Here is a 13654-nt window from a genome sequence, read left to right on the forward strand (position 1 = left end):
TTGTACACAATCAAAGTTGTATACATTGTACACAATCAAAGTTGTATACATTGTACACAATCAAAGTTGTATACATTGTACACAATCAAAGTTGTATACATTGTACACAATCAAAGTTGTATACATTGTACACAATCAAAGTTGTATACATTGTACACAATCAAAGTTGTATACATTGTACACAATCAAAGTTGTATACATTGTACACAATCAAAGTTGTATACATTGTACACAATCAAAGTTGTATACATTGTACACAATCAAAGTTGTATACATTGTACACAATCAAAGTTGTATACATTGTACACAATCAAAGTTGTATACATTGTACACAATCAAAGTTGTATACATTGTACACAATCAAAGTTGTATACATTGTACACAATCAAAGTTGTATACATTGTACACAATCAAAGTTGTATACATTGTACACAATCAAAGTTGTATACATTGTACACAATCAAAGTTGTATACATTGTACACAATCAAAGTTGTATACATTGTACACAATCAAAGTTGTATACATTGTACACAATCAAAGTTGTATACATTGTACACAATCAAAGTTGTATACATTGTACACAATCAAAGTTGTATACATTGTACACAATCAAAGTTGTATACATTGTACACAATCAAAGTTGTATACATTGTACACAATCAAAGTTGTATACATTGTACACAATCAAAGTTGTATACATTGTACACAATCAAAGTTGTATACATTGTACACAATCAAAGTTGTATACATTGTACACAATCAAAGTTGTATACATTGTACACAATCAAAGTTGTATACATTGTACACAATCAAAGTTGTATACATTGTACACAATCAAAGTTGTATACATTGTACACAATCAAAGTTGTATACATTGTACACAATCAAAGTTGTATACATTGTACACAATCAAAGTTGTATACATTGTACACAATCAAAGTTGTATACATTGTACACAATCAAAGTTGTATACATTGTACACAATCAAAGTTGTATACATTGTACACAATCAAAGTTGTATACATTGTACACAATCAAAGTTGTATACATTGTACACAATCAAAGTTGTATACATTGTACACAATCAAAGTTGTATACATTGTACACAATCAAAGTTGTATACATTGTACACAATCAAAGTTGTATACATTGTACACAATCAAAGTTTTATACATTGTACAATAAAAGTTGTATACATTGTACACAATCAAAGTTATATACATTGTACACAATCAAAGTTGTTTACATTGTACACAATCAAAGTTGTATACATTGTACACAATCAAAGTTGTATACATTGTACACAATTAAAGTTGTTTGTATCCATAATATAAATATGATTCTGAAAATTGAGACAGTTATAAGATTTATTTATATTTTTCAAGGGCATCACCAAAGAAAAACATCACCTCTTTAAAATACAGAGGAATGTCATTATATTGGACACTTTACATTTTGACAACCACTAAACATACTGGAATGCATGTAAAATGTTTTATGCAGTTGTACCTCAGCTAGAAATTCGGTTTTACAGGCTGGATTGGAGCAGTAGCAGTGTTTCATTCTATCAGTATTTAGCCTTAGTGGTACAACAATGTACCTCAGTTTTAATTACAGCCAGTTCAAAACGAAGATGTTACATTCTATTACAGTACATATCTGTCTCAACACTATCCTTAATCTACATGGCTATAGATCATACAGTAGATCACTTCCCAGATCATAGCCATCACACAAACTTCATTAGCACCAACATCAAAACCCTGACATATAATAGCTTCAAAAAAATAAAAATGAAAAAATAAGAAACTCATTCAAATTAGAAAATACATTCCTCTGGATTTGTGTCAGGAAAGTAAGCTATCCTAAACAAAAACTCCGGTCCTGTGCCTGTATTGATGAAACCATTCCCATATTCAAGCATGGATTCTACGCTCAAACCAACTTTCTTGTTATTCACTAAAATAATGTGACATTGTCAAAAAGTCAAGTGTTATCAATGTAGATGATACCCAGCTTTTTTTTTTTTTTTTTTTACAAATCCTCAACAAAATAGGATTTTTTAATAATTCTGGCAAGGAATCTGACTGAGCATGAGAATGATGGCCCTAGATCTGTAAGATTCCATCTGTCACTAACAGAGATACAACAAAGGATCTACTGCCTCTAATAACTTTTTGTCAGGCTGACCAAGCCAATAATGATATAGTAATCTCTATTGATTCTGTTTGAACAGACATAAATGTTTCTGATCTTTCATCAGGTTGTTTCCCAAATTACAACCACAAACTTCTCACAGAAAATTGATCAAATTTCACTTTCATATACTGGTACAATGTTTTGAAGGAAATATTTCCTCCAAACACATTATCTTTTTTATGTCTGATAATAATTTTAAATCACACACGAATGATTTACAATACATTTACAACAGCTAATGACATGTTCTGCTATCTAACAGTATGTCTTATATATAAAACAGCATATTTTGTAATTTCAGACACTGAATTAATCTATAATATTCATTCCTGTAATTAAATTCTACTTAAAGTTTGCCCTTTTTTTAAACTAAATACCTGATGACAGTTTGCTTTTGTAATATTTTCAGGGCTCTATTTATTTTGTTTGTTGAGGATTATAAACTCAAGGGGAGATAAATCAAAAAGATTACTTCAACTTCATGAACTCTGTTTACATCAACACATGACCTTTACTAATAATGGAGCCCAGTACAATCACCAACACAATCATATTGTCCAAGGATACAATGTTCTAAATATTCATATGTTATTCTCAGGACATTGAACTAAGGTCAAGCGTCTGCCTTCAGTTGTCGTTCACTCAGCATCACCTTCTCCCCTGGTTTAAACGCTGGCATTCCTAGGTAAGGACAGCTGGCACAACGGAAAGCATCTCCAAGGTAACACTGAAAAGTAAACGGCAAATCAATGTCATTAGATTCTGAAAAATGTATTTAAATTTTAAAGGATGTAAGCTGCCTTTTTGTCTCCTTCCCAAAAAGAGTTCCAAACTTAACCTGGATGATTTTATAAAGGATTACACATTTAACAGTACTCAGGAATGCATGCTTTGATAAAACTATGGTAATCTGAATTATCTTATGAGATAAAATGAATTTTGAGAGAAATAATGTAAATCACAGGTAAAACGTGAAAGGCATCATAAAACCTGAATTTGAACAGGAAACCGCAAGTACAATGTACAAAGTAACTAAAATTTGTGAGAAATATAACAGGAAATCACAGGTAAAATGTGTGAAGTAGTATAAAACCTGTCAGAAATCTAACAGGAAATCACAAGTAAAATGTGTGAAGTACTAAACTAGTATAAAACGTGTCAGAAACCTAACAGGAAATCACAGGTAAAAAGTGTAAAGTATTAAAGTAGTATAAAACGTGTCAGAAACCTAACAGGAAATCACAGGTAAATTGTGTAAGGTAGGATAAAACTTGTCAGAACTCTAACAGAAAATCACAAGTAAATGTGTGAAGTAGTATAAATCCTGTCAGAAATATAACAGGAAATCACAGGTAAAAAGTGTAAAGTATTAAAGTAGTATAAAACCTGTTAGAAATCTAACAGGAAATCACAGGAAAAATGTGTAAAGTACTAAAGAAGAATAAAACGTGTCAGAAATCTAACAGGAAATCATAGGTAAACTGTGTTAAGTACTAAAGTAGTATAAAACCTGTCAGAGATCTAACAGGAAATCACAGGTCAAATGTGTGAAGTACTAAAGTAGTATAAAACCTGTCAGAATTATAACAGGAAATCACAGGTAAATTGTGTAAGGTAGGATAAAACTTGTCAGAACTCTAACAGAAAATCGCAGGTAAATGTGTGAAGTAGTATAAATCCTGTCAGAAATATAACAGGAAATCACGGGTAAAATGTGTAAAGTATTAAAGTAGTATAAAACCTGTTAGAAATCTAACAGGAAATCACAGGAAAAATGTGTAAAGTACTAAAGTAGTATAAAACCTGTCAGAGATCTAACAGGAAATCACAGGTAAATTGTGTAAGGTAGGGTAAAACTTGTCAGAACTCTAACAGAAAATCACAAGTAAATGTGTGAAGTAGTATAAAACGTGTCAAAAATCTAACAGGAAATCACAGGTCACATGTGTGAAGTATTAAAGTAGTATAAAACCTGTCAGAATTATAACAGGAAATCACAGGTAAAAAGTGTAAAGTATTAAAGTAGTATAAAACGTGTCAGAAATCTAACAGAAAATCACAGGTAAATGTGTGAAGTAGTATAAAACGTGTCAAAAATCTAACAGGAAATCACAGGTAAAATGTGTGAAGTAGTATAAAACCTGTCAGAAATATAACAGGAAATCACAGGTAAAATGTGTAAAGTATTAAAGTAGTATAAAACCTGTCAGAAATCTAACAGGAAATCATAGGTAAACTGTGTGAAGTAGTATAAAACCTGTCAGAAATCTAACAGGAAATCACAGGTAAATTGTGTAAGGTAGGATAAAACTTGTCAGAACTCTAACAGGAAATCACAGGTAAAATGTGTAAAGGATTAAAGTAGTATAAAACCTGTCAGAAATCTAACAGGAAATCATAGGTAAACTGTGTTAAGTACTAAAGTAGTATAAAACCTGTCAGAAATCTAACAGGAAATCACAGGTAAATTGTGTAAGGTAGGATAAAACTTGTCAGAACTCTAACAGAAAATCACAGGTAAATGTGTGAAGTAGTATAAAACGTGTCAAAAATCTAACAGGAAATCATAGGTAAACTGTGTGAAGTAGTATAAAACCTGTCAGAAATCTAACAGGAAATCACAGGTAAAATGTGTAAGGTAGGATAAAACTTGTCAGAACTCTAACAGAAAATCACAGGTAAAATGTGTTAGGTAGGATAAAACTTGTCAGAACTCTAACAGGAAATCACAGGTAAAATGTGTAAAGTAGTATAAAACGTGTCAGAAATCTAACAGGAAATCACAGGTAAAATGTGTTAGGTAGGATAAAACTTGTCAGAACTCTAACAGAAAATCACAGGTAAAATGTGTAAGGTAGGATATAACATGAACTCCAACAGGAAATCAAAGATAGAAAATGTAAGGAAGCAGATTTTACTATGAAGGCCATTTTGCCAGGTTTCACAATTTGATTTGGGATCATGCATCATATTAAAATGAATCAATATATATTCACCATAGAGAATAATACATGCCTTTATCCATATCAAACCCAGTCTCAAAAAGACATGTTTTATTCTGTTTATTTCATATTAACTTATATAATACGGATAGATCTACTATCTTATGATCTATTTTAACGAAAAAACCCATAAAAGGGGTGTGATGCGAGTTTTGCGGGCTGATACAGATTTTGGGGTGTGATACGTCGAGGGCTGATACAGATTTTGGGGTGTGATACATCGAGGGCTGATACGGGTTAGAGCAATTGTGTCGTATTGCATTTACAAAAACCACATATTTATTTGTCAGTATGTAATAAAGTGTTTTATCACTATCTTTGTTATAATATTTTGCTTTTTTATGATGTAATTCATTCATGATTTTATACCTTTTCATTATGTACTTGCTGTTTAGGTTTTGTCTTTAGTATTCTGTGACATAGAATACACAAAGTGATATTGGTAGAAAAGTTGGGATGCAAAAGGTTATTACACTTTTCTCAATTCCTCAATATTTCTCAATTTCACCCAGAATTTACTGGAGACAAAATTTCTGATTTCCATCCTTGTTTGAATAAGTATTTACAATCAAATAATTTCTATACCTTGACTAAAATGGTTGGTTCCATTTTAGCTACAACAAGTAATTTATGAACTCACGCTTCCACAGGCGGAGGTGGCTGTTTTAGGTTTCGGTGCCTCGCCCGCCAGTTCCTCTGCCAGACCACAGGAGCAGTTCTTACATGCCTTCTTCTTAGCTTTTCCCCCACAGTCAGCTGGTTAAATGAAATAATGATTTATCAGCAATACATGTACTACAAATCAAATGAAATTCACAAGAGTTAGTTGAGGAGCACCAAAACAAATATACAATGTATTGCAATTACTGAGAGTTTTTAATTATCTTGCTAAATGAATTCTTAGGAGTAACTTTCTTTCTTTTGTGAGGTTTTGAAGTGATAACTAAAGTTGGGGATGAGGTAACTGACTCAAGCTATTTATGAAAACTATCATCCTGCTCAGTTCAGTTAAAATAACATATGGACAATTATCATATATATTTATCCAGATCAATGGATGTAGATTTCATCTTACCTGGTTTAAACACATTGATGTATGCTCAGTTTGACATAAAGTAACAAGACTGGAAATTTCATACTTTTAGGTTAAACCTACCTACCTACACCTACAGTTGTTGACAACATCAAACAAATGTATCTCCTTCATACAAACTTACTTAACTGCACCCACATGTACAATCTTGAGTTCAATGGTTTCATTATGAGATAATAACTCAGGTTTCCAGGAACAATTCTTGAATTTGAGTGTAAGACAGTATAGTGTAGATAATCATATTTTATATATTTATTTCCATATGTCCCTACTGTTATAAGACTGACCATAAACTTGGACATTAAATATCTTTACCTTTCAGAGAAGCTGGGTCTGGCTTCTTCAAATCATCTGCGTCCAACAAGTCATCATCATTTACCATCTCCATATCCTCATCCACCATGTCCATACTCGACAGTGTCCACACCTTTGCTACATTTTCATCCACTTTATGTTCAACTGTTGGGATAAATTGATTGATAACACATGTATACGTGTTTGTAGTACAGAGGTTAAACTTAAAAAGTAGCGGTCATGTTGAGATGAAAATATATAACATTATGTCCCATTTCATAACTCAGAGTACACACTTTTCACTGGATTACACACATTTACAAATTATGAGAGAAAATGCTCTTTCATAAGTACAGTACATGAATGTTTGGGTGAAAGCTAAGGAAATTTCTCTCTTACAGTTAATGAACTGGAGAAGTTTCACTGAGTATAATCACAGACAGAATGTGTGGAGTTCACCTCTCATCCACGTACATTAACAAGCTCATTAATACTGTACAGGGGTATAATCCGTAGCTAGATTATCTTTCCCTTTGTCAACATTAATTGGTTTCTTTCAATTACTTCAGTTAATTACAACACATTTGGTTATTTAATGCAATCCCTATCTATACCTTTACCTTTCTTTTTTCCAAAAGAAATTTTAAGTTGTGAAGAGGAACCAACTTCATATCCAGGCTTGAAACATGTACAGTGTGTTATTGTGATGTTACTTTCAGGTAACTGTAAATTTGACTGCAGGCTCTGTTTGTCTTCATTCGTCAACTCTAAAGTCACTGGCTGAGAAACAAAAACATTAACATATTCACAAACGTTTAAGCAAGAGAGATAAATGACAGTCATTTGAAACAACAATCAGTTAAATTTCATTTTCTATATGAAACTAGATGGCAATCATGAGCCTGATTGCAAACACTTAATATAAAGGCTTACATATTCATCTAAACTGCAATGGTTATTGAAAGAAGATATGCATACCTACTTTTGAAGACCGAGTCTATTTGCTCTACATAAAATTACACTGTGAGAAATCTGATCTGTACAGAGTTTTGGAAATAGAAAATAAGTTGGTTGAGTTATTACTTACCTCTGATATATTAACGAAGCCAGACAGTTTTAAGGCAGAACATAGCTTTTCAGTTGTTCGAACTTTAGAATCTGTTATTTCAGAGGAAACAGTTGGTTCAAAGATAAAAAATGTTCCTTTTGGCTTGAGGATGCGGCAGATCTCTCCCAGACTATTGGTGTCGTGTAGAGCACTGGATGGCTGTAGTAGTCCTGACACCACAACATCAAACACAGAATCAGGGTGAGACGCTGGAACAGACAATACTTACATATATCAGATGACACTTCGTGGTGGGAAGGTGAAATTTGTGAAAAACATCATTATGGCTACTTAGTCCATGGTACGTAATAACAGAAACAGACATTTGTTTGATGAGCTAACAAGTCTTCAATAACATTACAATTGATTCAGCTGATAAGATTTACTTAATAATTTTTCAGAACCAAGATTGAGTCCAGATCCAAATCTATCTTCGGTATATAGTTTACTTGACTCAAATATTTAAAATATGGGGTTGAAGATTTTCCTTTATTTAATTTAAATTCAAGTTATAAAAAATTTCATTTTTTCACTTAAAGCACTAATGCTAAGGATAAGTGACCCAAAACACAAAATGCATTAGAATGGCCATCACAAAATTTACCAGGGTAAGTGACTTTACACTATCACCAACATACTTCACGAAGACGGCTCACTCTAAGAAAATACATACGACATGAGGACAGCCTAATATAGAGAGCTCTGACTTATACTTTGTATATGTACCTAGATATTTATATAACATATACTTTACCATATCATGCTATTTGACTTACATATTGCCAATCTTTCAATATGCTCTGGTTGTACTTTGCCAGCATCTCCTACAAGTGTATTAAGTGATTCAATAACATTTTTGAAACTTGAAGGTGGCTGGCTTCCTGACCACAAAATCAGTACTTTCTGTCCATTTTTCACTTCAATCTTGTCCAGTGTCATGTTGCCTGGGAAAAAAACAAGACGAAAAGAAGAATTTCATTTAAATGCAACTTGAAACACATGTACTGGTATAATGCTGAAATAAAACAAGGTACATTTAGTTATTCTGCTGGATAAAATCATAACCTTAACTGTCTTTCAAGATCAATGGTAAATCGACTTCAGCAACTTCTAGAAATTTAGTGAGTAATGTTGAATATTGTTTCGAAGTGTGTTTTCAGGAATTATGGCATTATGGCCACAGCCCTATTTCATCCAAACTTGATGTTATTTTGAACTTTTCTATTAAAGACTAATCAGGATATTCATAAAGTAATCACTAATTGACCAAATAAAAATAATAAACTGCATTGCTTCTTCATAGCTTGTAAAAGAGAAATTAAACTCTGCATGAACAGAGACGTATAACGCCACTCTGTAGCATATAAGTCTCTGGCTAACCTAGGTATTGTATGAACTTTAGATAAAAATGTCATTTTGTAGCATTCAGCAAGGCTACAAAAGAGATTGACATGTCAGCAAAGCTGCTGGACAACATTTTTTTTTATGAAAATGACCTACAACCAGGATCGAGGTAACGGATTCTGCATACTTGAATTTATTCAATTATTATTACAGAGAATGTATATCAATTGTTAATGACAATAATTTTGTCATTCAGAATATTCTGTTCACACACAATGTCCTTACATTTTGCACTATTTCCACTCAATAATTTTCCAACAGCACCCAAATGTACATTTTTAACTGCACATTTAAATGTAAGCGATTTGGTAATATGTCATCTTCTGAGAGAGAGAAAAGGGATATTAACATGATTTACATCAAATAACATTTAACCTTTTTGTCATTTTTTTTTTACAAATATTTCGTTTGACAATGTATCTTTGGATAAAATATCAACTGTCTTCTTGATTAAAGTGGCAAGCGTAGCCCCTTCCCCGCTTTGGTTAATAGTTATTACTTCTATTACAATTGAAATAAATATGTCGTATTGATTGATTTAAACAATTTTTTTCTTTGCATCTAATATACAAAAGGGATTGGGCACAAGTTGTCCAACTTATGTAAAGCCTTTTCCCAATAACATAATAAAATATGTATACTACACCATCTTAAGAATATCCAATAGTGTTTAAAAAATAAACTGTAGGTAATGTTTCTGACTTTGTATCTTTTTTGGTTTTTAAGTCATAGAATCAATCACAACTGATGAAAAGCAGGTGGTACTAGATATTTATCTGTAATTGTAAACCTGTTTTGCCTATGCAATGGCTTCTTAAGGACAGAATATAGAATACTTCTACACCTGAAGTACTAAAAAGCTGGGTACATACATACACAGCTATGTACATTGCTTTATTGTTACATCAGTAAAATGAATATAAATTTTAAGAAGATTAGCTTTCATTGTAATATATATGATATAAATGTATGTTGAAACGTCATCAATAGATTTAGATAGATTACTTTGTACCGCCATACACCACAATGTTTTGAGAACAGTCGTTCAAATACCCCTTTGTTGGCTCCTGATAACACTGCCACGCTCCATCAAAGAAATTTACCTATTTCGTTGATTTCACAGTTGACTCATCCCTGGGGGTCAGTCTTAGATGTTGCAATTACATATAGTATGTGTTTCTAATCAATTTATTAATTTTACATCTGAATACAATTTACCATATTACCTCTATCGGTTATTTATTCATTCACTCATATCATATGGCTTCTCAAAAAAAGGAAACAGGTTGTGAAGATATTCAATTCATTTTACAATTAAACGTCGAACTGTGGATGATAAATTGGACCAACAAATCGAAATTGATTTGATGATGTCGATGGGACATCGCCATTGTGCTCATCCTGCGAATACTGTATTGTTTTGCCACGTGACTGTGACGTACCGCATCTGGCTTTCACAGATAAAGGTGCGGATGCAGATTTCAGCGATCGCCGTGTTACAACAAGTCCAAGTGGACTTGATCTCGATCTCGATTTATGTTTGACTAATAAAATTGAGACAGTTTATTAAAATGATCAGATGCTTGCAACCCACTCAGGTATTATTGGACAATGACATTCTTGATGTAAAAAAATCCCGACGAGGCAGACTCTTTACGATATCCGCCTGGGTTGTAAGGCAGAGAAACAGGATATTGAGACAGTTCTTTATTTAGTCGAACACTTACACTTGACTGCAAGTCTGACATACAGAAATGATGGCATTTGCAGTAAAGAAATGTGAATATTGACACCGCTATGCAGACATTACTTGACGATTATAAGTAATCTGTAAATACAGGTACGTAAAACTGACACTCTCGCCGCGGTACTCGTAAAGTGTATATCTTGCATGTGACTCACTGATCGTAATACCAGATCTAAATCAATATTTCTGTACTAATTATTCTTTCAAAAACGGTGGGTACATTAAAAAATGCATATATACATGTATATTTGAGTTTTCATTGGTAAGTGTTGAATATGTGCCCCAAAACAAACTAGTGTTCATCCACCTGTCATTTAACAGGTTGGGCACAACAGCGCATATGGGTAATAATCCTGCATTTGGGTAACATCTTTGTATGTTATGGTATAGTCAATAGTACGTGAAAGTACGTTATACTATTAAGTAGAGAAGAAGATACATCTATACAAGCCCCGGCTTACCATTGATGTCAACTGAGCGAAACTGAGCGAAATAGTATCCTATATAAAAAATCAAAAATTTGTACTTCCAGGGTTCTCCCCAGGCCATTTAGCTGATACGGCTCCGTATCAGCTTCAGTTTGAAATCCTCCCTGCCGTATCAGCTTAATTGACCCGTATCACCTTAGACTGTGAACCGTATCACCTTGTTATTTGTACTGAAGGTGGTCTTTTTACGCAAGAAATTGACACTGATTAAATCACACGGCTGACCCAAGTCCAGCAATGACCCCACTGGTCATGATCAGTTGCACGATAGGCGTATTGCCACAGGGGGGCTGTAATTAGTGGGGAGGGGGACCGGACGACAAGCCCACAGGTGTCCGGCAAGCGTGCTCACTGGAGCCTAAAGCAATTACCACCGGATCCTTTTAGCATGGTCAACAGGTGATTAATTGAGGTACCTACTGTTGGATTAACAAAACAAACACTTATTACATCTATTATAAATTAATTTACTCACATATGATTGCATTTGACAACGCTGAAATAGCGTGTGTATTGAGTTAGTGATGGTCGCCATCTTGGATTGTGTAAAGTACAAACCGGAAAGGGAAATGAAAATCCGGATTTGTTGTTTTTAATGAAGAAGAGCTCAAATAAAAATGCTGTTTTAATCTTTGATCACATTTACTGACAGCAGTATTTAATACAGTTTTGGAGGAAATAAAAACAATGTACATTTTATTTAAACATTTTCTCTTACAATAATAAGAACTATGATATAAACGTTTTCATGTGAGTGTTTCCCCCTATAGCACAAACAGCTTTTAAATATTTCTTCTTTAAATTATTTTTAATGGGGATTAAGTAAAGGATACAAATGTAAAGATAAGAGACAAATGTCACAAATGTCATATCTATTATTCAATGTACAAAACTCATACACCTTTCTATAAATTGTTTTTTTTTTTAGAATATTAAAAACAATAATATTGCTGGAAATTCAGACATAAAAAACACTTATTTATTTCCTTGGTTTTAATGTTCACCAAAAGAAGTTTGGTTAATAAAAGTAACCTTTTAAACATAATATTACCCCCCCTCCCCCCGCCTTAGGTTTGATAAGGTATAATAAGGTATTATATTAGCGTGTCCGTCTTGAATTTTCGTTGCAGATGAAACATATCAGCTTAAAAAAATTCTGGGGAGTACCCTGTTCACTATCTTAATTAAAAATCGCTATTTATATGGTTATTATAAACAAATTTTGGTTGAACGTTTTTTCGTGTTTTGACATTTTCGTGATTTTAGATGTCCACACATTTCTAAGGCTTCAAAGGTCATGAAATACTTTCAAAACCGAAAACTGTTCAACCAAAAGTTGTTTGTAATAACCAATAGATATGGCGATTTTCAATAACGTAAGTGAAGTACGAAATTTTGATTTTTTTTTATATAGGATACGGGATAGTGAAAGTAGATTCGAAGTGCATTCAACCATAACATACAAAGATGTTACCCAAATGCAGGATTATTACCCATATGCGCCGTTGTGCCCAACCTGTTTAACAGGGAGAACTCGTTGTACCGCCAAAATGTCTTTGAACAGAAGGTGGCGGTATATCGGGGTTATACTGTATGTTCAATTGTCTCTTAGTAATGTGTGCAGTTCTAGGTTCGCCCTAGGTTATTTCGCGGTAGGCTGTTTTTCCGTAAAACAAAAATATTAGGGCGAAACATTGTTTGGTATTTTCTTTCAATTTTAGTAGTTTTAAGTCACAAATTAAGTCTTCTTAGTATTTACAACTTATCATTAAAATCAATTTCATAAAAAATGTGTTTGTCTTATTTTTAAGCGAGAGCTGTGAAAATACTATTTTTCTAGTAACGTTAACGTTTCTCGCGAGTAGAAAAAGACTGAAAAAGGGGAACGGTCAACGGGTTGTGTCAATACTATTTCAGTCGTTGTTCCGGTATATCATATTGATGAATAAAGTGCCTATTATGTTTCATCACAATAAAAGTTAAATTGTGAATCATGACATTACATACCGGCAAAGACTTCTGGCAGGGTTCTGGCAACTTCTGTTTTACGTTGTACACAATTTTTCTATGTCATAAAAACGTTTGTAAATTCGAACTCACACTTTAACAGATAAAACATTAACAAGACGCCGAGTTTAAACCGGAACTGTTGAACTATTGACTGTGGAAAATATTTCTTTTCTTAATTTTCATTAAATAAAGCAAAATATCTCAGTAAATAACTTATTTTTAATAAATACAAAGTTTACAGGAAGAACAGGCGTATTTACAACTTAACCATTTCCATAAATTCGCCAATCAAAATTGTTCTAGATCCG

The 13654-nt window shown here is 32.9% G+C and overlaps 1 protein-coding gene across 1 annotated transcript; it reads right to left on the reverse strand.

Moving 5' to 3' along the window:
- Positions 1-2059: 2059 nt before the first annotated feature.
- LOC110453629 (anamorsin homolog) lies at positions 2060-13450 on the reverse strand. Its single transcript, XM_021502658.1, has 7 exons — positions 13344-13450; positions 8474-8641; positions 7677-7906; positions 7210-7369; positions 6611-6754; positions 5843-5958; positions 2060-2927 (listed from the first exon to the last, which is right to left on the reverse strand). The coding sequence occupies exons 2-7, from the start codon at positions 8634-8636 to the stop codon at positions 2814-2816; spliced, it is 927 nt and encodes a 308-aa protein (XP_021358333.1). The 5' UTR covers positions 8637-8641; positions 13344-13450; the 3' UTR covers positions 2060-2813.
- Positions 13451-13654: the final 204 nt, after the last annotated feature.

This window comes from Mizuhopecten yessoensis, unplaced genomic scaffold (assembly GCF_002113885.1).
Source record: "Mizuhopecten yessoensis strain PY_sf001 unplaced genomic scaffold, ASM211388v2 scaffold7473, whole genome shotgun sequence".
Taxonomy (NCBI): Eukaryota; Metazoa; Mollusca; class Bivalvia; order Pectinida; family Pectinidae; genus Mizuhopecten; species Mizuhopecten yessoensis.